The 24,914-nt window shown below is 32.6% G+C and overlaps 1 protein-coding gene across 1 annotated transcript in view; it reads left to right on the forward strand.

The window, feature by feature from the left end:
- Positions 1-381: 381 nt before the first annotated feature.
- The window catches only part of LOC124361406, a 32,730-nt gene continuing 8,197 nt past the window's right edge, over positions 382-24,914 (forward strand). Inside the window, exons 1-5 of the mRNA XM_046815456.1 lie at positions 382-681; positions 4,132-4,198; positions 5,891-5,973; positions 8,346-8,455; positions 12,735-13,132. Of these exons, the coding sequence (XP_046671412.1) occupies positions 610-681; positions 4,132-4,198; positions 5,891-5,973; positions 8,346-8,455; positions 12,735-13,132 (730 nt within the window). The 5' untranslated portion in view covers positions 382-609. The remainder of the gene's footprint in view (positions 682-4,131; positions 4,199-5,890; positions 5,974-8,345; positions 8,456-12,734; positions 13,133-24,914) is intronic.

Here is a 24,914-nt window from a genome sequence, read left to right on the forward strand (position 1 = left end):
TTTAAGTAAGTAGGCCTACTGCGCTTAGTTACTGTGTCTGTATGACTATACTGGGCAAAACAGGGTAATGTTTTACTAAATGCAAACAACAATTACAAGTAATTAACATTTCAGAGAATTGTTGGTACTTTTTATCTATTTAAGCCTTAGCTCTTGGCTATGCTGGCTTGTCTATGTCACTTTGGCTGTTATTCCTGTTTGATGGGCTTCTCCGGGATTTGAACCCGTGATCTGTCAATTAAAGAGTCGTGACTATATTCAATACCTACTGATAATGATCTACTAAAACATTTTACCGTACGGTATTTTTAACTTAAGATTACACATGTTATTGTTTACCTTAACTCATGTACATGCATTAATTGTTTGTAAAATCAAAACATAACAATTTGCTTTACAGTGATAAAATGTTGTTGAGCTGTAAATATGATTGGTTTCTCCAGTCGGCACTCAGAAATTTTTTTAAATACAGGCACGTTTAATCTAGAGACTAAAAAGAGTACATTTATAGAGGTTTATGCGGTTTAAATAGTTAATAGTATAAAGCTTGTTGAGTTTTTTTTAGTTGTGAATATTTTGAACTAAATTTTTCAATATTGGCATGGTGCGATGCAACCTATATCATCTTTCTTTGGGTTAGAACTGAGGGCAGCAGTGAAAATTATTTGCAAAAGCTTTATAGTAAGTAAATAAAACATTTAACAAACATTTAACATTACTTATACTACATAGATATCCGAGGTGTTAGAAAGTCTAGGAACTCTTTAATGGTTTATAAAAGTGAAACTCTGGTCACCAACAAACTATATTTATACACCCCCTCAAAATCTGCCTGCGATGATTCGAAGGATACGGTACATCTAAATTAAGCCGAATTGGATTTCATATCCAAGATATAAATGCAATTGAAATGATATAATCAAAATTATGCTGGGGAACTTGCACAAATGTAAGCTATCTGAAGTTCTTGAATGTTAGATATTAGCTAAATAAGTGATTTTAATTAGTGCGTATAGTTCTAAAAAAGGAAAAAAAATAATTTATTCTATAGAAGAATTACAATGACGAGTCCTAAGCACCTGGATTTTCCTGAAAAGTTTTTGCTAGCCCTCCAAGTCCTCTAAACCAGTATATCCCAAAGTCATGTACTTTAATTTCTGAGGTTATAATTTGTAAAATAATTGGTTCACCTTCTACATGTAATATTTATCTTAATGTTAGAATTGCAGGATAGAAAATGTCTAATTTATAACCAAAATTAAAAGAGTTTATAGCTTAATGATTAGTTTTCTCAAATCTAGTGTAAATCATACAATATGAAATCAAGATTTGACCAATTCCTATTTGTTTGTACTAAAGGGATGCTGGATAATGTATTTCTTTGGGGTATATGATGTGCAAGAAGGCTAAAATTGGTTTGTGACGATCCTATAAGTTTTTCACTTAATTTTTACGTATGTTACATAGTATTTTATGTTATGATTATAAATAATAAAGGAATGTAAGGAGAAAAATTATCATCAGTTGGAAATGTAACAAAAATATACCTCTTAGCGTCTTCCTATGGATGACTGATCGACTACAACTTCGACTGCACCACGACACTTCACCCCACTGACAGGTAGCGAAAGCTACTAGGGCTCTGACCCTAGAGACACAAGGCAAAAGCCTAACCGGCAGTGGCCTTGAAAGATGTGGGGGATCCACCCCTCCACAGTCACAGCGACTTGGACTTCACAACATAACCTCAAAACCATAACTAACCTCTTGCCATTGTTATTGTTTTTGGGGGTTTATTTATACTTTAACCCTATAACTGGCGGTCATTTCTTCCTGTAGTGCCGGGCTGTTTTTGAACTTCATGCAAGGTTTAAAAAAAACAATTATTTTAAATATATATATATATAGGCTATATATTGTAAATATATAGTGTTTTACACTTTTATCTTACACAATTGATAAAAATGTGTAACACTGCCTTTTTTAACTATATCATATAAAAATTAAAACCTAGAGAATACTTCTAAATAACACTTTGGCTCCCAAGAGTGGTAATGTATTGGCCAATGGGGCATAGTCAGATTTGTAAGCTAAAGGAATAAATATCTAAATAGAAACTGCTTTTTGGCGAATTAAACATTTTCAGATCTCCTTCTGAAAGTGAGAATGGCAATCTCATTTTGTGGTACACCCAATGGTGTATTTAATGAAATAATAACCCCCCCCCAAGCAATCCGTAGTAAGATACTCCTTTATTTGTACTCGCTTCCCAGATTATCAATATCATGGTTTTCAAATTAAATATTGTTAAGCTTTGTATTTGCATATCTGGAAAACGGTAACGTATAAGTTAAATTACCATCGTTTGCAAACAGCTTTAATATAATACAAACCCTTGTTAAACATTTTTTAACACTGATAAAAATTCGAAATTCTAGTTTATACGTCTCTTTTGGAAGTTAATGACTCGTCGTAAAAGTACATCCTATTAATTTTAAAATTTACTTTTTCTGTGATCCATGTTACCATTTTTGGTATCGGACGGACTTTATGATGGACTGTGAAAAATACTCTTTTACTTAAATCGTTTAAAAATGTCCAAAGAGATCATACTCTATGAATGTAATCTTGATATTATAGCCTATGCTATGTAAATGGTTTGATAAAACGAAGAAAAACTACAGGTAAACACTAATAATTAATGTTTTTGTCTTTTATATTACTCAACTTAAACATAAACACTACATTTAAAATTATATAGAATAAACACGTTCCGACGTTTCGCCCACTCTCTTGCCTCTGTCTGATAGAATTCAGCTCGATGACCCAAGGTTGTCGTGTCACTAGAGTCCGCTAGTTATTTTGCGTCTCACCATGCCGGAGAGCATTTCGTATCCTTTCCAGAATATAAGACGTATTTATCGTGTAGGCGTTTCTGTCAGTTTATTGTTTCGTATTACAATGGAAGTCCTGTTACAAGTCCAGAGATAATAGTTTTCGTAAATATGCCCCCAATATCGTCCTGACCTGGACGTCGCCGTCAATTCAGCTTTCAAAAGATTGCAACTGTTGACTCTGCCAAGCCTCTACATTTTAGAAACGACGTCATATTGTATGCTTAAATGCACCTTGACCAACGGACGGGATGTTCACTCGTACGAGACAAGAGGCAGAGAAAACTACCGAACTAGGAGACACAGGACGGTAGTTCATGAACGTTTGCCCTCACAAGCAGGAGTTCATCTCATCAACAGCTTGCCAGATGAAATTAAAAATTCACCTACGCATAAAAAATTTAAAACTCGTTTGAAACGCTGTTTAGTGTCCAACGCTTTTTATAGCGTGAACGAGTTTATGACATATAACTGGGAGACCGCACAATCAGAAGACTTGCTCTCGAATTGAGGTGGGTAAAAATTGGCGATGAATGGAGCAGAGTGAGTGTCAAAATGTATGTATGAATGAGAGTTCGATGTAACATGTGTGTCAAAATTATTAGATACTTGACGTTTGCTATACAAATGTACTATTTGTCTCCGCAATAAATACTTGACTATTGACTATTGACTAATTCGTAATGCCACTTTAAAGCCAGGCCTCACAAGATTGGTGCAAATAAAATACAAATCCCGGCCTTTGCATAAGGGGAATTTCAGTTCCTGTGAGAGACACAAGATATCAGGAGACCTCACCCTGCGAAGCACTCGACATGACCTAGAACTTCACGTCCGCAAAGTGAAACTTGAGATTGGCAGTATAAGTTTCTCTGGGCCAAAAAGGTTTAGCGACCCTTCTAGTATTCTCAAAGGGTTGTCTTGCCTTAAATTTAAGCATAATTTGAAAATTAGTTGTATGAATAAATACTTAGGTTCATTCTCATAGTTAAGTACACTGTCACCGTTATAAATAATGTTTACTTTGAGTTAATAAAAGAAACAATGCATGAACTTAAAAAACGCTTGAAAATAAAGGCATTTTTATTTATTTATTCTATCTATAGTCAGTAAGAATAGAATAACACACATAACATAATGTAAGATTATAATCAATGTTTGTAACAGATGACACCTTTTAGCACAGGTTGATAGTAGGCTAAGTTAAATTACATTTAATATTTTATTTTATTTACAGATATTGAGTTCAATAACCCTTGCTGTAAATCTCTATCAGCTTGATTATGAAGGGCCTAGACAAGAGTGTAAGTATATCGCACCAATTTCAATATTTATCCCGCTATGATCTGATAAAATATATTGTATATGACGATTATATACAACGTTCTTGGTCTACTATGAGTTGGTGATCTCATCTAAGGTAGAAACAATATATTGAGTTTAGCTCCAGTTTCCCTTCGTCTTAGTGCAGCGTCTGGGATCTGACGTTGTCAAAGACTTGACTCCTAGAATCTGGAGTCATGTTCGTATGAATAGATAAAAATATAAACCACGAAGAATTTCAAAATGAACTGTCTACATCTTACAAAGAGGTCTCTGGTGTCGTAACGGTGTAGAGTTCATTTTGAGCCGACGTTACTTCGTCGACGTTTTTTAATCTTTTCAGACGAACATGACTCCAGATTCCAGGAGTCATGATTCCAGACGATACACTAGCATGGGAGTGAACTGGAGAGAAACTCAACACTCACGTTGAATCAACCCTTCCCAACACAAGTACGTTATGTTTAATATATTGGGAGTCAGTTTGGAATGGGAGGGGGTTTCGGTAAACGGTGAATACGAGTATAAAAAGTTAATGAATTGATTATTTTGTCAACTGATGGATAGTATATTTTTGTTACAGTATTTTGTCGTAACCATGTTATCAGGGCTGTATCTATCAACACAACGAATATCTTAGGCTAAAAGCAGTGGTGGTTCATGTCTCGTTTTAGGGTCCGAGCATTTATTTAATGCTTTTTAAAAATTAACACAAAAATTAATTTTAATAACCTCTTATCAACATATCGTCTTTTTAATTGCTTGATAGTTTTAAAAACTTCCATTGTTACTTTTTTACGATATACTCGTATATTTTATTATTTTCCGCTCTGTATAGTATAATATTGCCATCAAGTATGCTCGGATAAGATAGTAGTGTTGTTAAACCTAGTTTAAATTTACTATTTTATTGGCTATCAAGTTTGGTTTACAAAGTAATCTTGGATGTCAGAATACTTTACGAGTTGTTTTAAGTTAAATATTTCAATGTTTAATGACTTCAACTTCAATCTTCCCAAAATGACTTCTGAAGTAAACTTAAAGAACTCAGTATTAATGTCATGTTTATCCTTTCCAAAACACAAGTGTGTAATCCTTTTGATGATTTTAAGTTATCTTCTTGATATCGAAATTGCTATACTTTTAGACTTTTTATCAGGTAATCTAGCTGTTTTAACATTTTACGATTATATTTGTTTACGAGTGTATGGACTGTACATATGAAAACGCAAAATGGACCATTTGAGTGAAATACAGGACTCAAATTTAGCGCCTTTAATACTCTGTAATATAGCAAAGCTTTTGAAAAGGGGAACTATTTAGAGACAGTCCAGTATCGTAAAATATATCCTGCTCGTGTCTTGGCGAGGAACCCCTCCGGAAATCGGCAATTGAGCTGTCCGAGCCAAAAGCTTTAGTAGTTTCTTCTATAAAGGTGGCCATATTGGAACAGTGCCAATACTAAAAAGAAAGGAGGGAATACTAGCTGTTGTTGGAATTCCGGTAAGCCGTACAGAGGCTCACGAAACTCTTCTTACAATTCTGAGCGAATTAATAATGTCTTCATTATAGTATCATCATCGTTTTCTAAAATAAATGTTATGAACCTGATATCAGTTATTGTGATACATGTAAGAAGTAGTGAAGTTTAAATGTAAACTAACATGTTTCAGCCATACTTGCGTTAGGAGTGGTTTTCCTGTTCCTGACCCTTCTCACTGCCTCAGCTTTCTTGGGACACTCAGGGGCAGATCGAGTAAGTGTACACATTTTCTGATATGTAGTTCTAAAGTTAGGTGTGCAGAACATTTCTGTTGTCAAACATTTTTGTCTTGGTATAGTAATGAAACATTATACTTATTAAACAATCTCTAATTATTTTATTATTCTTCCGCCAGTAAGCGCAAATTCCAGTGATGCATACAAAACCATTTTAAATTTTATCAAAACGAGTTTAGAATGAACAAATCTTACATGCATGTATAGAAAAGTTATAAATAACTCAAATATTGTACTCATCAGATTTCCTCCACCACTAAAATTAATGTAGGCTTACATAGTTACAGAAAATGTGTATAATGGTCTTGTAACTATGTCCCCTGCTCTAGGCTATCGTCAACCAGCTTTCCTCAAGATTCTGTTACGGCCACATTTGCAGAGTGAGAAATGTACGTAAAACAAAATCATTTATATCGTGGATATTGTTGTCCACTAGCTAGTCCTTACCACCATCTATCTAATGAAAGAATTGCCTCGCTGATACTATAGGCCAAGTACCTTTGGAATGGATGATAAAGTTGTTACTGTTTCAGGATGAGCGTTTCGAATAGTTGTTTTAGTCGTCGTCCTCTGAATTGTCCTATACAAGATGAAGGAAGACCCCCGCTGATACTATAGGTTAAGTATTAATACTAGTGTTGGAATGGATGATCAAGTTATAGTTGCTGTTTCAAGAAGGGTTATGTCCGGTTGTTTTCTCACTCTGTTTTCTAGTCTTAGCCGTAGTGTCGTTCACGGGATTGCTCTGTACATGGTGAAGGACCTCACTGATACTACAGGTTAAGTTTGACAACTACCATGGCAATGGATGATCGAGTTATGGTTTCTGTTCCAGGATGGGATAAGCTGGGTTTTGCCTTCATCCTGTAAATTGTTCTGTACACGGTGAAGGAAGATCCTCGGTTATACAAATTTGATCACTACCCTTGGAATAGATGTGTAACAAACTAACAGGTTGCTGCTTCAGGATGGGTTACGTCTAGTTGTTTTAGCCGTCGTCCTCTGAATTGTATATCAAGTATGACCACTACCGTTGGAATGGATGTGTAACAAGTTAACAGGTTGCTGCTTCAGGATGGGTTACGTCTAGTTGTTTTTACCCGTCGTCCTCTGAATTGTATATCAAGTATGATCACTACCGTTGGAATGGATGTGTAACAAGTTAACAGGTTGCTGCTTCAGGATGGGTTACGTCTAGTTGTTTTAGCCGTCGTCCTCTGAATTGTATATCAAGTATGACCACTACCGTTGGAATGGATGTGTAACAAGTTAACAGGTTGCTGCTTCAGGATGGGTTACGTCTAGTTGTTTTAGCCGTCGTCCTCTGAATTGTATATCAAGTATGACCACTACCGTTGGAATGGATGTGTAACAAGTTAACAGGTTGCTGCTTCAGGATGGGTTACGTCGAGTTGTTTTACCCGTCGTCCTCTGAATTGTATATCAAGTATGACCACTACCGTTGGAATGGATGTGTAACAAGTTAACAGGTTGCTGCTTCAGGATGGGTTACGTCTAGTTGTTTTAGCTGTCGTCCTCTGAATTGTATATCAAGTATGACCACTACCGTTGGAATGGATGTGTAACAAGTTAACAGGTTGCTGCTTCAGGATGGGTTACGTCTAGTTGTTTTAGCCGTCGTCCTCTGAATTGTATATCAAGTATGACCACTACCGTTGGAATGGATGTGTAACAAGTTAACATGTTGCTGCTTCAGGATGGGTTACGTCGAGTTGTTTTACCCGTCGTCCTCTGAATTGTATATCAAGTATGACCACTACCGTTGGAATGGATGTGTAACCAGTTAACAGGTTGCTGCTTCAGGATGGGTTACGTCCAGTTGTTTTACCCGTCGTCCTCTGAATTGTATATCAAGTATGACCACTACCGTTGTAATGGATGTGTAACAAGTTAACAGGTTGCTGCTTCAGGATGGGTTACGTCTAGTTGTTTTACCCGTCGTCCTCTGAATTGTATATCAAGTATGACCACTACCGTTGGAATGGATGTGTAACAAGTTAACAGGTTGCTGCTTCAGGATGGGTTACGTCTAGTTGTTTTAGCCGTCGTCCTCTGAATTGTATATCAAGTATGACCACTACCGTTGGAATGGATGTGTAACAAGTTAACAGGTTGCTGCTTCAGGATGGGTTACGTCTAGTTGTTTTACCCGGCGTCCTCTGAATTGTATATCAAGTATGACCACTACCGTTGGAATGGATGTGTAACAAGTTAACAGGTTGCTGCTTCAGGATGGGTTACGTCTAGTTGTTTTACCCGGCGTCATCTAAATTTTATATCAAGCGTAACTACACGATGGAATGGATGATAAAGTTTTTGCTGTTTCAGGATAGGCTATGCCCGGTCCTTTTGTCACTCTGTTTCCTAGTCTTAGCTGTCATCCATTGGATTGTCCTCGGGGTCCTGTCCATGCAGAAAGGAGACCCTCATCTGATGTGGTAAGCGGGACACCACAGCTGATTTTGCTAACTCAGTAAAATCTATAATAAGGTAGAAAAATGAAATTGTGTTTATAGTTTTAAAATGCATTGATGTTTAACATTATAGATTAACAGAGGTAGTCATGAACAGTAAGTAGTATAAAACGTTACTGTTATTGGCTGAGCCTTAACGTAGTCTATTACCCGAGGGACTTGAAAAATTAATTTCAATCTCTGTATGTCCCCACGTTATCTTGAGAATGAACTGACCTATAGACTTGAGAATTGACATGAATCTTATTTTTTGTTTCAAGCAACATCGATGGTAACTATGATGGTAACGAGAAAATCGAAGAATAAATGAACTAAGTATAATCGCATGACATTGTAACAGGCAATAGTAAAACATTTCTTTGTTTGAAGTTTATTTTTGACGATGGAAGGATTGTGAAGGAAACAGGATTTTTCCGGACACTTGCCATCGTTCAGTGAAACAAAAAATCAGTAACACTACGTTTCGGTATCTGCAATCTGATCTCTTCTTCTGGTTAATAAGTAACCTGGTAAAACATGTACCCTAACTATCAGAAAGGAATTAAATATAAACTTGAACCTTGCATGTAACCTCAGCGAAGCCTGTTTTATGGTACAATGTGGCGTAATCCTACATCGTCCTTGTTGTGGTAATCAGAATTCGTGGAATATGTTTTCCTAAAAACAAATTATGTCCCTTGAAAAATTAAAAACTTAACGTTCCGTGGTTAAGTTTGATAATAGTAATAATATATGTTTTTAGGGTTTTGAATGAGTTCAATCTTCCAAAATTAATACGGATATATTTAGAAAACCCTCTAAAATGGCGATCTCTTCGCGGCATAACTGTCCAGTTTAATATGTATGTACTCGTAATGGCCTAATAATACTGTACAGAGACGTACCGAATTCACGACATGGTTGTTTTAAGGTTTTTCGGTCAATTCAAAAAGTAAGGATGTAATAAGTTACAATTCGGCACGTGTCTATGTTTCTTTTTTATGTATGTGCACGTATTCAATACCAAAGTACTCGTTTGTTACCTCAAAGTTGCTGTGGGAAGCTTCCTAGACTACATCAGGGTTACGAGTAACGCTTGTCTAGAATTTAATGTAATAATGATGTGGAGCAAAGAGATGGAACGACGTAACGCTTGTCTAGAATTTAATGTAATAATAATATATGGAGCAAAGGGACAGCAAAATATGCCGAGATAGTTTTCTTCCAATAACCTCACAGTAGCTTATCTCACAGATGTTAAAAACATAACATTATCCACAGTTAGGCCCTAGTCACTTCCCTTGGTCCCTCAAACAAATCACGTTTTAGAGACAGAATTTTACATATTTTGTCCGACATCTCAGAAATTGGTGGTCTAATTGGTCTAGGACGTATTTTATTCAATTTTTCAGTTAATTTGACATAAAATCCAATAATTTTAACAACTACTAATAGGCTATTAACAACAAAAACATCAGTTTCGCTCTATTTCCGTCCTTTCGTAGAAAACCGGTCAAAATATCTCGCTAGACATACAAAGCGTTTCCGAACATCTTTATACGAATTTTTGTCATTATTTTGATGAGAGAAAACCACCTGTGCAGTTTGCCGGGTTACTCGTGGGACACCCTGTATAAATAAGGCGGTGGTTGGTATATAAGGTAGTCTAGCTGACAATTAGTACATAGAAAAATGTAGTTGAAAATACATTCGGCCAATCTTCCGTGAGAGAAGCAGAAACATGTGTCAACACCTGAGTGAAGCCCGGATTGAAAATCAGTGAGAGCAGACGTGTAAACCGCTCGGATGGCCAAGGAGGTATGTACAGTGAACTAATTTCACAACAATCAAATTGTACGGTTTGTCCATTTCAACCTTGTTTGGTCTACGTTTAGATTAGATATCGATATCACCTGAGGCTAGATATCGGCTTCCAGATATGGAAAACTAGTGCAATCGTTTCTGTTTTACTTAACAACGGTATATGTCAAACAAAGTTATGTTACCCTGATGAAAAAAATGAGGCTACAGAGCACAGCAAGGGAGACGGAACCGAAGATTTACGAAATGTCACCCTGAACAGAACTTGTCTCGTTCCAGTCTTATAGGTAAACCGCTTACAAAAAGACGCTGGGCGATTTTAGTTCGCGCAGGGTGGGGTAAATACCCCCCACCGATGTGATGCCGGCCTCTCCCAGTATCCCCATCACTCGACCCTCGCCCGTTCGATCTAAGAAGAAAGAAAGAAAGAAATTTATTTCTTAAAGAAAGTAATATATACATCTAATATTTTTCTTGTTAGACAGTCAAACCAAAAATAATCTTCTAAATATTCTTTTAAATGTAAACAAAATACAAAACAAACATGTTAAAAACAAAATAGAATATAACAAAGCCTTTCTCGTGCTCAGTCTGACCTTAAGACAAAACACATAACAATATTTAAAACATACCATACTATGTTGTAACAAATATAAACAATAATAGCATTTATTAACATAAACTTTAACTTCCTTTAAGAAAAATACAGGGCCTCCAAAGCAGAGCTTGTAATGAGATCCCATCCTTGAATTTAAAATGGATATTTTTGATCGGTTTTATTATTGTATTTTCTTGATGGACTCACTATACTTAAATTCTAAGTAGAAATATTTATATAAACTTTACAAAAACAAAATATAATGGTCAAAGTTGTGCTACATTAATAAAAGAAAAGAAAAATACATGGGCTATAACATACATATATACATACAAATCACATACATACTCTAAGACAACACGCATACCTACATCTGCATTAATTTTATACTTAAACTTAAAGGCACTGTACATTTCTAGGATAAAAATGGAATACTGTCATATGCATATATTATACAAAAACATTTTAAATCAAATAACATAATTCAAGATCATAAAAATTAAGTAAGGAAGTATGTGAAAAAATAAAATAAAATAATTTATGTAATAGTTACAAATAATTTCAATATTATCTAAACTAAAAAGCCAAACTCTCAATTTAAAAATAAATTCTGTTTTTTTTTTAATCGAGTTCCTTATTAGCATAAGGCACGTAGTTATATAGTTCAGGTGCCAAAAATGAATAAGTTTTGTTAAAATAAGTTTTTATGCCCACTTCTATCATAAAACACATTGAGCACTTTGTATACATATAAATATCTCAATGGGAGTATTTTTAATTGATTAAATAAAGGACGTGATGGATCTCTAATATTGCTTTTCGATATAACTCTTATAAAGTGTTTTTGGATTGTAATCAAAGGTTTTAAACTTGAAATACAATTCCCCCCCCCCCACAACATACAATGCCTTACTGTAATCTACTTCTTACAAGTGAAAAATATAGACTTTTCAGTAGCTCATTATTAAAAATATTTTTCTTAGAAAGTAAATAAGTCTTATTACATTGATCAATTTAGAATTTAAACTTGTTATATGTTTTTTTCCATGTAAATTCTTTGTCGAGTGTTATTCCTAGATATTTAATCTGTGCTTGCTGTAATACTTCACAGCAATCTAAATTGCAAGTTATGTTATCACATAGATATTTGTATATTATTTTCTTTTGAAAATTTGGATAACCTCGTAAACAAAACTGCATGTACCACCACCATTTCAGAGCTTCTAAATCCTTATTCATAGCGCATTAGCGCACTCTATATCAGATCGCTTGTTTTCTGTATAACACAGTGCTGTATCATCAGCATATATCCTCTGACCTGACCACTGCCACTTAGCGGTTAACCTCACACCAAAACGCAAGCTCCCTGGTTACATCTATGGCTACATTAGGCTGTCGAATAATTAATATTTTACGATTGTATAGACCTACACAGCTGATAGAACAAAGACGAGGAGATGCCTGCCCCACTCCACACCACTGAAGGGGGCCCCACCTGCACATGGCTGCTTAGACATCTGCTTCCGTGCAGGTTTCTTTAAGAGCGGTTTATCTATATTTACTCAACAACCGGCCTTTATATTTGAACGATAGCCTACTATAATAAGCTAAAAACATTTTCTTAACACGAATAAATTAAAAATAGATCCTAACAATTGCCACGGCAATGAGTGAAATAATTTATTATACTTAATATTATATATATATATATATATATATATATATATATATATATATATATATATAATAATATATCATATATGTCATATGTAATGTAATTTTTGTAAAATTCTGTGCATGTCTCCTCTTTGGATTTCTTCGAATAAATTGTCACCTTTTTTATAGGACCGTGTGTCTCCAGAATCGTTGTGCCGAGTCCCTCTGGACCATAGATTTGGGATATAGGATTGTACCCACGAACCACCAAGTGAATACGTTTCTGGAAAGGAAAAAAGTACCACACCCTTACTGGTCTATGGTGGAAGGACGTGTTGCCGCTGAGGCAAGGGAATTCGACACGGGACCCGTGTGGTTCACTTCTGGACCTCACCGAAGAACACATTCATCTAGAGACAGAGGGGTTTTCGAACGAAACTCTGACCACGACGATTATGACGATCTGACTGTGACTAACAGTCCGGCGGACTTCTGGCAGAGATTCACCGAGAGAGATTACGAGAGTCAGGACCCATCTTCGGGCATGTCATTGTTCCTCACCCTCATCTTCTACTTGGCGCTCTTTGGTAGGTTTATAAATGGTAGAAAGAGAACAGGTGTGCAAGACCGGCGCGGTGGCGGCCCAATTTCGCCCGCCACCGCGCATGACGTCATCACAGAGCACATAGCGCTGCAGCTGCCACTTTCTGTGGTTTATGCTTATTGTACGACTCTAATTCAATATATATATATATATATATATATATATATATATATATATATATATATATATATATATATATATATATATATATAAGTAGATATGAATGTGAGGGTTCTAGCTCACTTTTGGGACAGTCAGAAAATCAACGTAAAATACTGTTTAAAGGACAATAAACTAATCTGTAACTCACGAATGAAAAATTAACCGAATCTATAGCTGTTTTACTGTTCAATGTTTGCTTCTACATTTATAAGCTGTTTTAATGAAAAAATCCAGAAATCTTAATGAAAAATCTATAAACGGAAATAATGAAATTTGCTAACATTCGCTCAACAGAAAATAAGACGATTTTTACTGAATTTCTCTAATATCGTTCTTAATCACATCATAGGCTAAAAATTTCTCAGAAACCACAACCACATAACAAATCGCGTTTGTAACAGCATTTTGAAAATCCATATTGATAATTATATCGTTCTTTGAACTAGAAATATTTGTCAAACTCTTTGTTGTATCAATGACATAAATGGGTCTATTTGCTATAAATTCTTTGGGGTTGTAATACATTTCCATATTTTTGTAGTAAACTTTCTTAAAATCTTGATACATCTGATACATGATTCTGAAAAGACCACCGGAAATGTTTAAATTTTGTAATTCATCTGGATAATAAGAACCGTTCAATTTTACTCTGATATTTTTTACATCCAAACTATCAAACTTTGAAGGATTTTTTTCTTGATTATTCTGTCTATCTGTTTGAAAACCAATGATAACGAACTTGGGATTGAAGATATTTCTATAAATATTTGTGATATCGAACGAATAAGTTGTTCCGGAAATACCTTTTTGTTCAATACATTGCCAATCTAGAAAATTAAACGTGATGTTTTGAGATTTTATAATTTCATCAATCAACCTAATTTTACTCGTGGTTTTGTAATCAATCATCGGAACTCTAATGAAAAACTCGTTAATTGTAATTTTGCCATCAACAGGCATAACATTTCCAGTTGCAGTCTTCAGAATCACATCATCGTCTTCTGCTCTTATAAAACTTAGATAAAATCCTCCTTTATAGATCGGAATAGTAACATTTTCAAAAAATCCTAAGCCGAAATGTGCTAAATCACCGACCGCTTCAAATTGTCCAAATTTAAAAGTTGATTCAAAACTGTTTGAAAATACATCACTTTTGGAATAACAAATAGTTCCTTTAATTGTGCTTAATTGGCCACAGTTTTCGACTTCTTCTATCAATTTATTGTGTTTTCTTACTTCAATCTTAGAAAATAAAAACGGTATAAAATTATCGATTAATCTAACATTATCAGTTCCAAGATATGCTTGACCATCTTGTTTTGTTAAAGTTCCAGAAATATAAAACTGGAAGTTAGACGAGCAAAAGTTATCTCCAAAATCAATATTAAACTCAGTTCTTTTATTCGGTTCATTCAAATGTTGTTTACTAATTGGATAGAAATTTTTAAACTCCGCCCTTTCAATATCACTAGCATACTTTCTGTAGTCCACCATTTAATAAGAGAAAATTTAGAAATTTTAAACATCGTGTATCATTTTTTCATCGATCTAATGTACGTTTTTATAAGAAAAGATATAAATTAGAGTCATTTTTTAATGATCTACTTCGTCATATTCAGGATTCTCTTCCTTAAATTTTGCAATTTCGGCCACATATTTCAATAAAATCTGCACAGGATAGTAACCGCTATCTATAATATTGTTCCAATCAACTGTATCTTTATTTTCATCCAAAAACTTTAGACTCAAGTGTTGATAGAGACAAAGAACAGACATATGATCTTTTAATTGATAATGTATATTTTCTTGAATGAACTCTGGGGACAGAGTTTGATATTTAGCAATGTTATACCAATTCAATTTGTTTACGTATAATCTCATCATATCTTCGGATAATTCATATTTTTGAGAAATGTCATCCCAATGTTCTTTTTTCAAATCTCTTTCGTGTTGCATGATAAAAAGATCGAAAGCACTGTAATGTCCCGCCATCTCTATTTATTAGGAAAAAATTTCAAAATCAAGTTTTTATAAATTGGCTCTTTTTTGCGTTACATTCAGCACATTTTCCAGAAACTCTTTTAACTCCATTGATGTTTGCATAGTATTTTATATCATTTGTTGCAGTTTTTGCCTTACACGTCACACAATATATGAGCGCCATTTATTTAGGGAAAATTTATCGTGCATAAAACCCTACGCGAATACCTATTTCAGTAAGATCTTCCTCCATATTATTAAGTTTTTTTTCTAATTTTTGAAATTTGACAGCATAAGAATCATTGTATTCAACAAATTTATGACCAATATTCTCAAAAGTTTTCGTAGCATCTAAACTAAACTTATCAAAAGACTCTTTAAAATTAGTAAGTTTTTCATTAATTTCACCAACATCGTCTACTGATCTTCTATTTCTGGCTTCTAACTTGTCATAGACTTCTGTTGTAAAATCTTTAACATGCTGTTTATGATTCTCGTAATTTTGTTTTAGTTCATTAAACATTTTAATAGGATCTTCTAATTGAATCATTACAACAACATCAAATGGATTAATTCCTTTACTAACACCGCTAATTCTTTTTCCTTTAAAATCTAAGGCATTTTTAACATTCGGATCATGTAAATCAACAATATCGATGTTTTCTGATAATTTTAGAGGTTTTAAAATTTGTTCTTTAACAACAACATCATGTTTGTCAATACCAGGTCGAACACCGACAATTCTTTTTTTATTAGCCAAACTAACATAATTCTTTTCAACTTTGATCGCTTCAGTAATTTTATCAGCTTTTTCGATATGAGACATTAAATTGGTAAATAATTTTTTTACACCATCATCAACTTCTTTTTCCAATGTTTTTATTTTATCAGCAACTTCATTTGAACTCATGAAATTTGCAAGTTTGTTATCATATTCTGCTTTAAAATCTTCAATCTCGACAGCAAACATATCTGAATCTGGAAGGTTTTGTAATAAATTTTCTAACTTGTTATCAAACTCATTCCTCAAACTATCAAAATTCAAACTATTATCTACATTTTGAATACTTTCGATTTGTGTTCCAAACACGTCAAAAATATTTCGTGAATCCATATTTATTAAGCAATAATTTGTTGACAACTTCTTTAAAATCTTTACCAGTACTCAGTTCATTCAAAACAAAAACACATAAATGACCACAAATTGGGGGATCTTTATAGTCTTGAATCTGAGAATCATTGTAGTAGACGCTTGATTTTTTCAAATATTTAATCAATTCTATAGGTGGTTTGTCCTCAATTCTTCCATACGAATCAAAATAACATGCATTCTTATCATTTTTATAATAACAAATCCAATGCGTTCCACTTCCCATAATCGAGTCTAAATTCACAATTCCACATTCAAATTTCTTAACTTTTTCAGGTAATGTATCTCTCATGAAGATTCCTCTAAAATGTTTAATATTTTTGCAGATTTCTTCCAATTCCCCGAATGTTAAAGGTTTAAATTTTTTTTTCAATGTTTGATTTCACGTAATTCAAAGTTTTTTCATCTAATCCAGATCCTGTAACATCTTCCAACTCTTTATCTAACCAATTTAAAATGTTTCGAACAATAGGAATCACATCCTTTTTAACGATTGGAGCAGCTTTACGAACATAAGGAACAACATTTTTAACAACTGGAATATTTTCTCCAAAATCTAATAAATCTTTCAAAAGTCCACCATTTTTAAGTTCTTTCAACTGATTATAAGAAAATTCTATTCTGGTTCCTTTATTGTTTTTCTTATGTTTTTCGAGTTTATTGTATTGTCTATTTGTTAAAAATATCTTATCTTCGCCATTTTTTAGTTGATCTATTTTAAATTGAATACTAACGGGTATTTTCTTCTTAAAAGCGGATTTTATTTTTTCTTTCTGATTTTTGCTGAAATTTACATTCACCTCCATTTATATAGTTAAAATTTCAAGTTCTCTTCGATTCCCATTCCTAGTTTTCTCTTCAAAAACATTGCTCCAGCTGTTGGAAGCGCAACAAATCTTTCACCTAAACTAGCATCTTTTGATAAAAATCTATCCATTGCCTTATCTTGCAAAACTTTATCTGCGATATGTCTGGAATTTGTGTCTCTATGTTTTGCATAAAAAATATCGTGTTCCATAGCAGCTTGATCTAATTTATTTATACCAGTATCTCCTCTTTTTAGTCTTTTTTCGAGTTTTGTGCCAGGCCCCAGATACTGATAAGTTGGTACGTGTAATTCAAAAGGTAAATTGTTGATAAAATCATTCAAAAGTCCACTACCCTCAATCATAGATGAACTTATTGCCGGCAAAACTCGTTTTAAATATTTAATTCCATCAGGTTTTTCAATCATTTCATCAAGTTTGTTCGAAATAAAATCTTTAATCGCTTTCTTTTCGTTCAAAAAATTGTTGTTTCCAGCCTTTTCTTGAGCATAAATATAATTAATAATTCCATCGAGTTTTGTCAAATCGTCGATATATCTGTACTCAATCTTATTATCATTGTATTTTCTTACACCTGATCCTTCGATTCGTTTTTCCCAAATTGGTTTAATCAAATTGAGATATTTTTTACCTTTACTTGACTTTGGTTTCTTAGTTGATGGATCATTATTTTTGTAAATTGAATCAGATTTCCATAAAATTTCAGTATACTTTTTCAAGTCTTCTTCAGAATATAAACCGTCTTTTGGAACATCAGTGCCTGTTAATAATCTCCATAAACCTTGAGTTCCTTCATATGTTTTTTCATTAATAATGATATCATTATGCTCAAAATTCACGGGCAAATTTCCAATCATAAAACTTTTCTTTTTTCTGTCCCAATACAAACCAAATTTATCATCCTTTGCTCTAGGAAGAAATTTTTTACCAATTTCACCAATTATTATATCCGTTGTTCCAGGACTTATTGGTTCAACTATGGTAGAGTCTTCAATGATTCGAGGTCTAAATGGTGTTGAAGATGGTAATTTTGGCAATTCAAACTCAGATTCTGGTATCGAAATATCAGCAAATTGTCGTACAACTGGAACCAATTTCATTAAATTTTGATTATCGCTTAAAACATTTTCAATTTTGCCCTCAACATTTTTTATTGCAGAAGTTACAGGTTGATTAATTTTTTGAATAAATTCTTGTTCTTTTTCATCAATTCGAATCTGTTCTTTAAATTCTTTGATTAATTTCTTTTCGATTTGATCAAGTTTTTTCGCTTCTTCAGAAGTTACGTTCGCCATTTATTTAGGAAAATTTTGAAACGTGGAACGTAAAAACGTGAACGTGGAACGTAAAACGTGAACACGGAACGTAAAACGTGAACGTGGAACGTGAAACATGAACGTGAAACATGAACGTAAAACATGAACGTGAAACGTAAACACGAACGTGAAACACGAACGTGAAAACGAGAACACGAAACGTGAACACGGAACGTAAAACGTGAACGTGGAACGTGGAAACGTGAACACGAAACGAGAACACGAAACGTGGAACGTAAAACGTGAACGTGAAACGTAAAACGTGAACGTGGAACGTAAAAACGAGAACACGAAACGTAAACGTGAACGTAAAAACATGAAAACAACTAGATTATCACACGTTTATATTGGAAAATTTATTCAAATATTTACCACTTTTAGGCTTCAAAGTTAGATTAATAGTTAAAAATCCGTAGTCTTCCTTCCAAATTTTATCACACAATTCATTAAAGTGGTTAAAACTCATATCAGATCCCACATAATTGTTATAAATCTTTCTCGAATAGTGATCGTCTTGCTTAAAAACACACAACATATTCAAATTATTTCTAATAACTTGTTTATCAACCTTTGAAAAGCATTGGGAAAGATAGATACAAGATATGTTTTTGTGACGGGACATTACGAAATATTCCTTAATAACGTCTTGATTTTCTAAAATACAATCATCAAAAACGATTAACGAATTGGGTTTACATTCGCTTAACGGAACTATGTCCTCAGAAGCATTATAAAAATGTGATATTTTTTTGTTTAAGTTTTTCTCAATATTTTCAAATCTTTCTTGTAATTTTTTATAGGCGTCTTGTTCTAAAGATTTACTAAAAACATACAAATTGGAATAAGGAATCAACCTATTGTAGATAAAATTCAATAATAAAGTTGTTTTTCCACATCCACTTGAACCAACAATTAACAATCTGATTGGTTGATCTTTCTTACTTTCTTCAAACGTTTGAAGTTTTATCTGATCTTTTTGCTTTAAAAATTTCTCCATTTAAATAGAAGATTTTCATCTTGAAGCAACGCTTGCGAAAATGAAGCTGTTCAAGTTGACTTCAGAAAGCTCTAAATTAGTTTTAAACTTGGAACATCCTATACACTTAGAGGAAGAATCAAATTATTTTATCGGTTTAAGCGGTTTTTATTCTGACAATTTTGTAATAAATATTAGTGAAAGTTCTCCTTATTGCATAGGATTTAGTGAGAAGAACATAACAAAATACTATGGTTTAAACAAAGGATATTATACTTTCGATCAAATAAAAAATTCCCTTAAAAATTATCTGAAAACATTCAAACAATCAGAAAAATCTTTAAACTTTGACGAAAACAAGTTTGAAATGCAAAAAAATTATCTCTCTAATAAAATTCAAATAAAATCACCAGTAAGAATAATGTTTTCAGCAATTATTGTAGAATTGTTAGGGTTTGTTCAAGAAACTATTGAGCCAAATCAGGTATATTTAGGAAACAAAACGCCAAAATTTAGACCGTTCGATGTAATTGAAGTGCACTGCAATCTCGTTGAACCTAGTTTTGAAAATCAAACCGAACATTTACACAAAGAATCTGAAATTTTGTACACTTTTTTCCCAAATGTTGCTTATGGATCAAAAATCAGTGAAAAACCAAATGAAATCGATTATATTCCAATTAGAAAAAATATTAAAAGAATTCAAAAAATCGTTCTAACTATACAAGACTCTGAGGGAAATTTATTAAATAATGAGAGTAAAACAACAATATATTTAAGATTGAAAAAGGATTAAAATGGACCCCCAAAATATAAAAAAAGCTTTGAAAACATAGATTCTGACAAGGGTATCGAATCGCGACTCTTACAAAAATTACATCCAGACACTGTTTTCATTAATGAATCTGGGCTTTATTCTCAAAATAAAAATTACTAGTTAAATTTCTTTTCTATCTAAATGGAGACAGTTGTAGACCTACTCAATAATCAACTAAAATTCAATAACAAACATATCTTTACGATTGTTGACGAAAACAATGTGATCTGGTTTAAGGCTAAAGACGTAGCAAAAATTCTAGAATATGAAAATACTATGCAAACGATCAGAATAAACGTTGACGAAGATGATAAAAACTTCTATTTTAATCTAAATATAAGGGGGGCTATAAATAGCTTACCTTCAAACTTCCAAAATAACACTGTTTTCGTTAATGAATCTGGACTTTATTCTTTAATTTTGAGATCGCATAAACCAGAAGCGAAATTGTTTAAAAATTGGGTTACGAAAGAAGTATTACCTTCCATTAGAAAATATGGTGAGTACAAACTCAAAAACGAAAATAAGCAGTTAAAAGATGAAATAAAACAGTTACAAATTAAAGATGAAATGAAATCATTGAAAATAGAGAATCAAGAATTGCGAATGGAATTAATGAAGAGAGATATGGTATGTAAAGATTTTGATAAGAAAAAACACCATGTTTTTGTGTTAATTAAGAAGAATCACATGTGGGAATGGCCTTATTACGTTATCAGAGCTCAGAAACGAGAAATACCAAACCGATTAAAACATCTAAAAATAAATTATCCTGAATTAGAGATTTTGTTCATTGATGACGAACCAAATTCTATCAATCTGTATAACCAAATGAAAGAATCTTTGAATATTTTATACAACGGAAATCATTTTACTACAAATATGGCAGAATCTCGACTGATTTATAGAATATCTAAATTACACGATGAAAATGTTTCTAAATTTTACTAAAAACTCTCGATTTATTATATTTTGTTTGTAAATGTTTAGCATAACTAGGTAACCATCGTAGAATTTTTTTTCATATTCACAAGGCGTTTCGTTTTTATAACTTTCGCTGAAAATTTTTTTAGCACAATCTTTGCAAAAAGCATCTTTTCTATCTTTACTATACTGCCAGTTATTAAATTCAGAAATATTTTTAATTTCTTTACAAAAGTAACACTTTTTCTCTTCTAAAGTTAATTTGTTCATTTTATCATATAATTCCTTACAATAACAGTCTTTTCTATTCTCTTCTTGACACTTTGTACATTTCTTTTGAGACTCCACTTATATAGAAAAAATTATTACACGATGAAAATGTTAAACTCTTGAATTATGATATTTTGTTTGTAAATGTTTTTGATAATTATTTAACCATTTTATAGTTCTTCCACATTCACATTGAGTATCTTCATAATATAATCTATGGTGATTCTTCTTTACACAATCTTTACAATATGAGTCTTTCTTATCTCTACTATAGTGATCACTATTAAACTCTGAAATTTTTTTAGTTTCTTTACATTTAAGACATTCTTTCTCTTCCAAAGTTAATTTTTCTATTTTATCATACAGCTCTTTATGATACTTCCTATAACAATCTTTACAATTATAAATAATTCCATCTTTTCTACTCTTATCTTTATAAAATTCTTCAAAACCTTTTAATTCTTTGCACATTGAACATTTCTTTTGGGCCTCCATTTATATAGAAAAAATCTTTGACTTTCTCAATTCATATTCATAAAACTTTACGGTTATTTCTTCATTATTTAAATCTTTTATACTATAAGTTACAGGATCTGTGTTATTAATTTGATAAATCACAAAGATTTCTCTTGACCAATTGTTCTTATATTTGTTCGAAAATGTTTGTTTTTTACTAACAATTCTTACATGATCATTGACTTTAAATTTAGTTTTCGTGTGAATTTCAGGTGGAACATACTTGAAAACGGTCTCTAATAACTCCTTTTCTGCATCCTTATCTACGTCTTTCGGTTTCATTTTGATTGTGCTGTGAACTGTATCGTTATAATTGTTTACGATTTTTTGAAGAATATCGATCCATTTAAAGTTTTTATTAATCTCAAAAATTACTTTCATTCTCTCATTTTGAGTTCTGTTATATCTCTCTACAATACTTGATTTCTCTTCGTTTTCAGTATGATAAATCTTAATGTTGTATTTTCTCAAAACATCGTTAAATTCTTTATTTTTAAACTCTAAACCCTTATCTGTATGAAGTAGGTTTGGAGGTTTGTGATTGATCCTTATGGCATCTTTTACTATATCTTCGAAGGCTTTTGAAACATCTTTACCGTTTTTTCTTTTGATAGCTCTTGACCAAGCATATTTTGAGAAAGTATCAATAACATTTAACATATACTTAAATCCATCATTTTGATCTGAATAGTTAGACATTATAACTAAATCTGCTGCCCATAAATCGTCAATTCCTAATGTTATAATTTTTCTCTTTTTAAACTTTTTTCGTACTGGTGCATGAATTTCTCTAGCTTCAATCTCTATCTCATCTTTAGTCTTCAATTCTTGCTTAACAGGTTTTGGATTTGGATTCTTTATAAACTTACTCTTGTTTGTCTTACATTTTGAACATTTTGCTGCAATTCTATACAATCCGTTTTGAGTTTGAACGATTTTAGAATCTATATTTTTCGTTTTTTTCTTGCATTTGTGGCAGTGAATTAAATCATCTTCCATTTACATATCAAAGTTTCCAAGTTTATTTAATTCGTCTAATATATCAGATTTTGCTTCATAGCCATACGGTACTGTATCGATCTTATTTTCTAGGACAATTCTCTTATCATCTTTAGCGTTCAGTGCCAGCTTGTTTATGGTAACAGTGTACAACTCATGTTTATAGCTTTTGATGACTGTCATCTCCCTAAATTCTTCTTTATCTTCGAACAAACATCTCTTCAAGTTTTCGATATTTATTGTTTTATTTACAACGCTTCTCTTAATTCCTTTACACCTAACTGGGTTTTTATCTAGATATTTGTACGAGTACATCTTTGATCTTAAACCACAAAATTCTTCTAAAACTTCGCTATTTAACTCATCTTTGAATTTCCCTATTACCTTCTTATTTTTAGTAGTGAAACATTCATGATCTTTTGGATAATCACTTGTATCAAAGTCATCTATATTTTCTTTAATAATTTTAAAAGGATCTCGTTTCAATTCTAGAAAATAACTGTCTGTATCCATGTAACACAGATTCAAATCTGGATCAAACTTCTTTAATTTGTTGTAATAAAACTCGTACATTAGCAATTTTGAGAGGTCGAGAACTGAAAATCCTATGTAAATCGGTTTGTTAAATTTAACCTTTTGTTTGTACATGTGACTCGCTATACAGTTGTCGTCAAAGATGTTAAAGCATTTGAAGTTCGTTTTCTTGGCCTGTTTCATTGAAAATTCTTCATTTCCTAGTCTAATATCACATCTGTTTCTCACATTTTCCATAGATTTTCCAAAAACTGAGTTGTTCATTAACTTGTAAAAGTCCTTCTCAAAGTCACTTGTAGCTTTGGTTCTCATGTTTGTGTTAAAATCAATGTAATCTTTCATAAAAGGCTTCTGATCGAATGCAATAACTCTATTCACATGTTTCAAAATCATACCTTGTTCCAGATAGAATTTCAAATTTCTCGAATGAACAACGTATTCAGTTTTATCCAGTAGAGTTGTGCAAAGTTTGTTTTTAAAATGTTCTGGAGCAAGAGGTAAATCCTTGTGATGTTCGTGTAAATTTGTTGGATATTCTAGATCGACTTCAAGAATATAGCCATAATCTTCGTCGCCAGTGAGTTCCAAAATTGTTTCTTTCCATTCTGCTGTTGTATACGTTTTAGGATCCATCCACTTGATTTCGTTATATGGTAAATTTTGCATAAGTCCATACCCATAAAGGTTGTTTGCATCGACGTACAACAAATAGTTTTCGGGCTTTGTCTTATCAAAATCTTTCAAATATTTGTTATTTGCTTTAACATATCGTTTAATACATTGAGAAATGCCTCCGCGAATACCTTTTTCGATCATCAAATACATATTATAATCACTAATTAACTGTAATTCTATCTTCGTTAATTTTAACATAGCGTCCCATGCAAGACTGGGAGCTGTTAGATAGTGTGCTGGATCAAGTTTATAGCAATTCAAACAAATATTCCTAAAATTTTCAAAGATATCAGCGAGCAATAGAACATCTTGAATGTTATAGAGATCAGAGTAATTTCCAAGATGTTTATCTTTTAATTTGTTCCAAACATTTAAGTAGTGTTGAAAATCTTTCTCAGATATGCTCTCATCTGTCAAAAGTGAATAGAAATCTTGAATTCTCAATTCTTCTGTGTAATCAAGTTTTTCAATACTGTCGATAAATTCATAGGGAAATATTCCTTTTCCAGATAGAATTTTAAAGATTTCTTCTTCGTCATTTGGTTGTCTATCTAGAATTGCGTTCAGACCATCTTGTATAAAATGATTTGTATGTTTGAAATCATCTTTTTTGAGGTTT

Source organism: Homalodisca vitripennis, chromosome 4, assembly GCF_021130785.1.
Source record: "Homalodisca vitripennis isolate AUS2020 chromosome 4, UT_GWSS_2.1, whole genome shotgun sequence".
NCBI lineage: Eukaryota > Metazoa > Arthropoda > Insecta > Hemiptera > Cicadellidae > Homalodisca > Homalodisca vitripennis.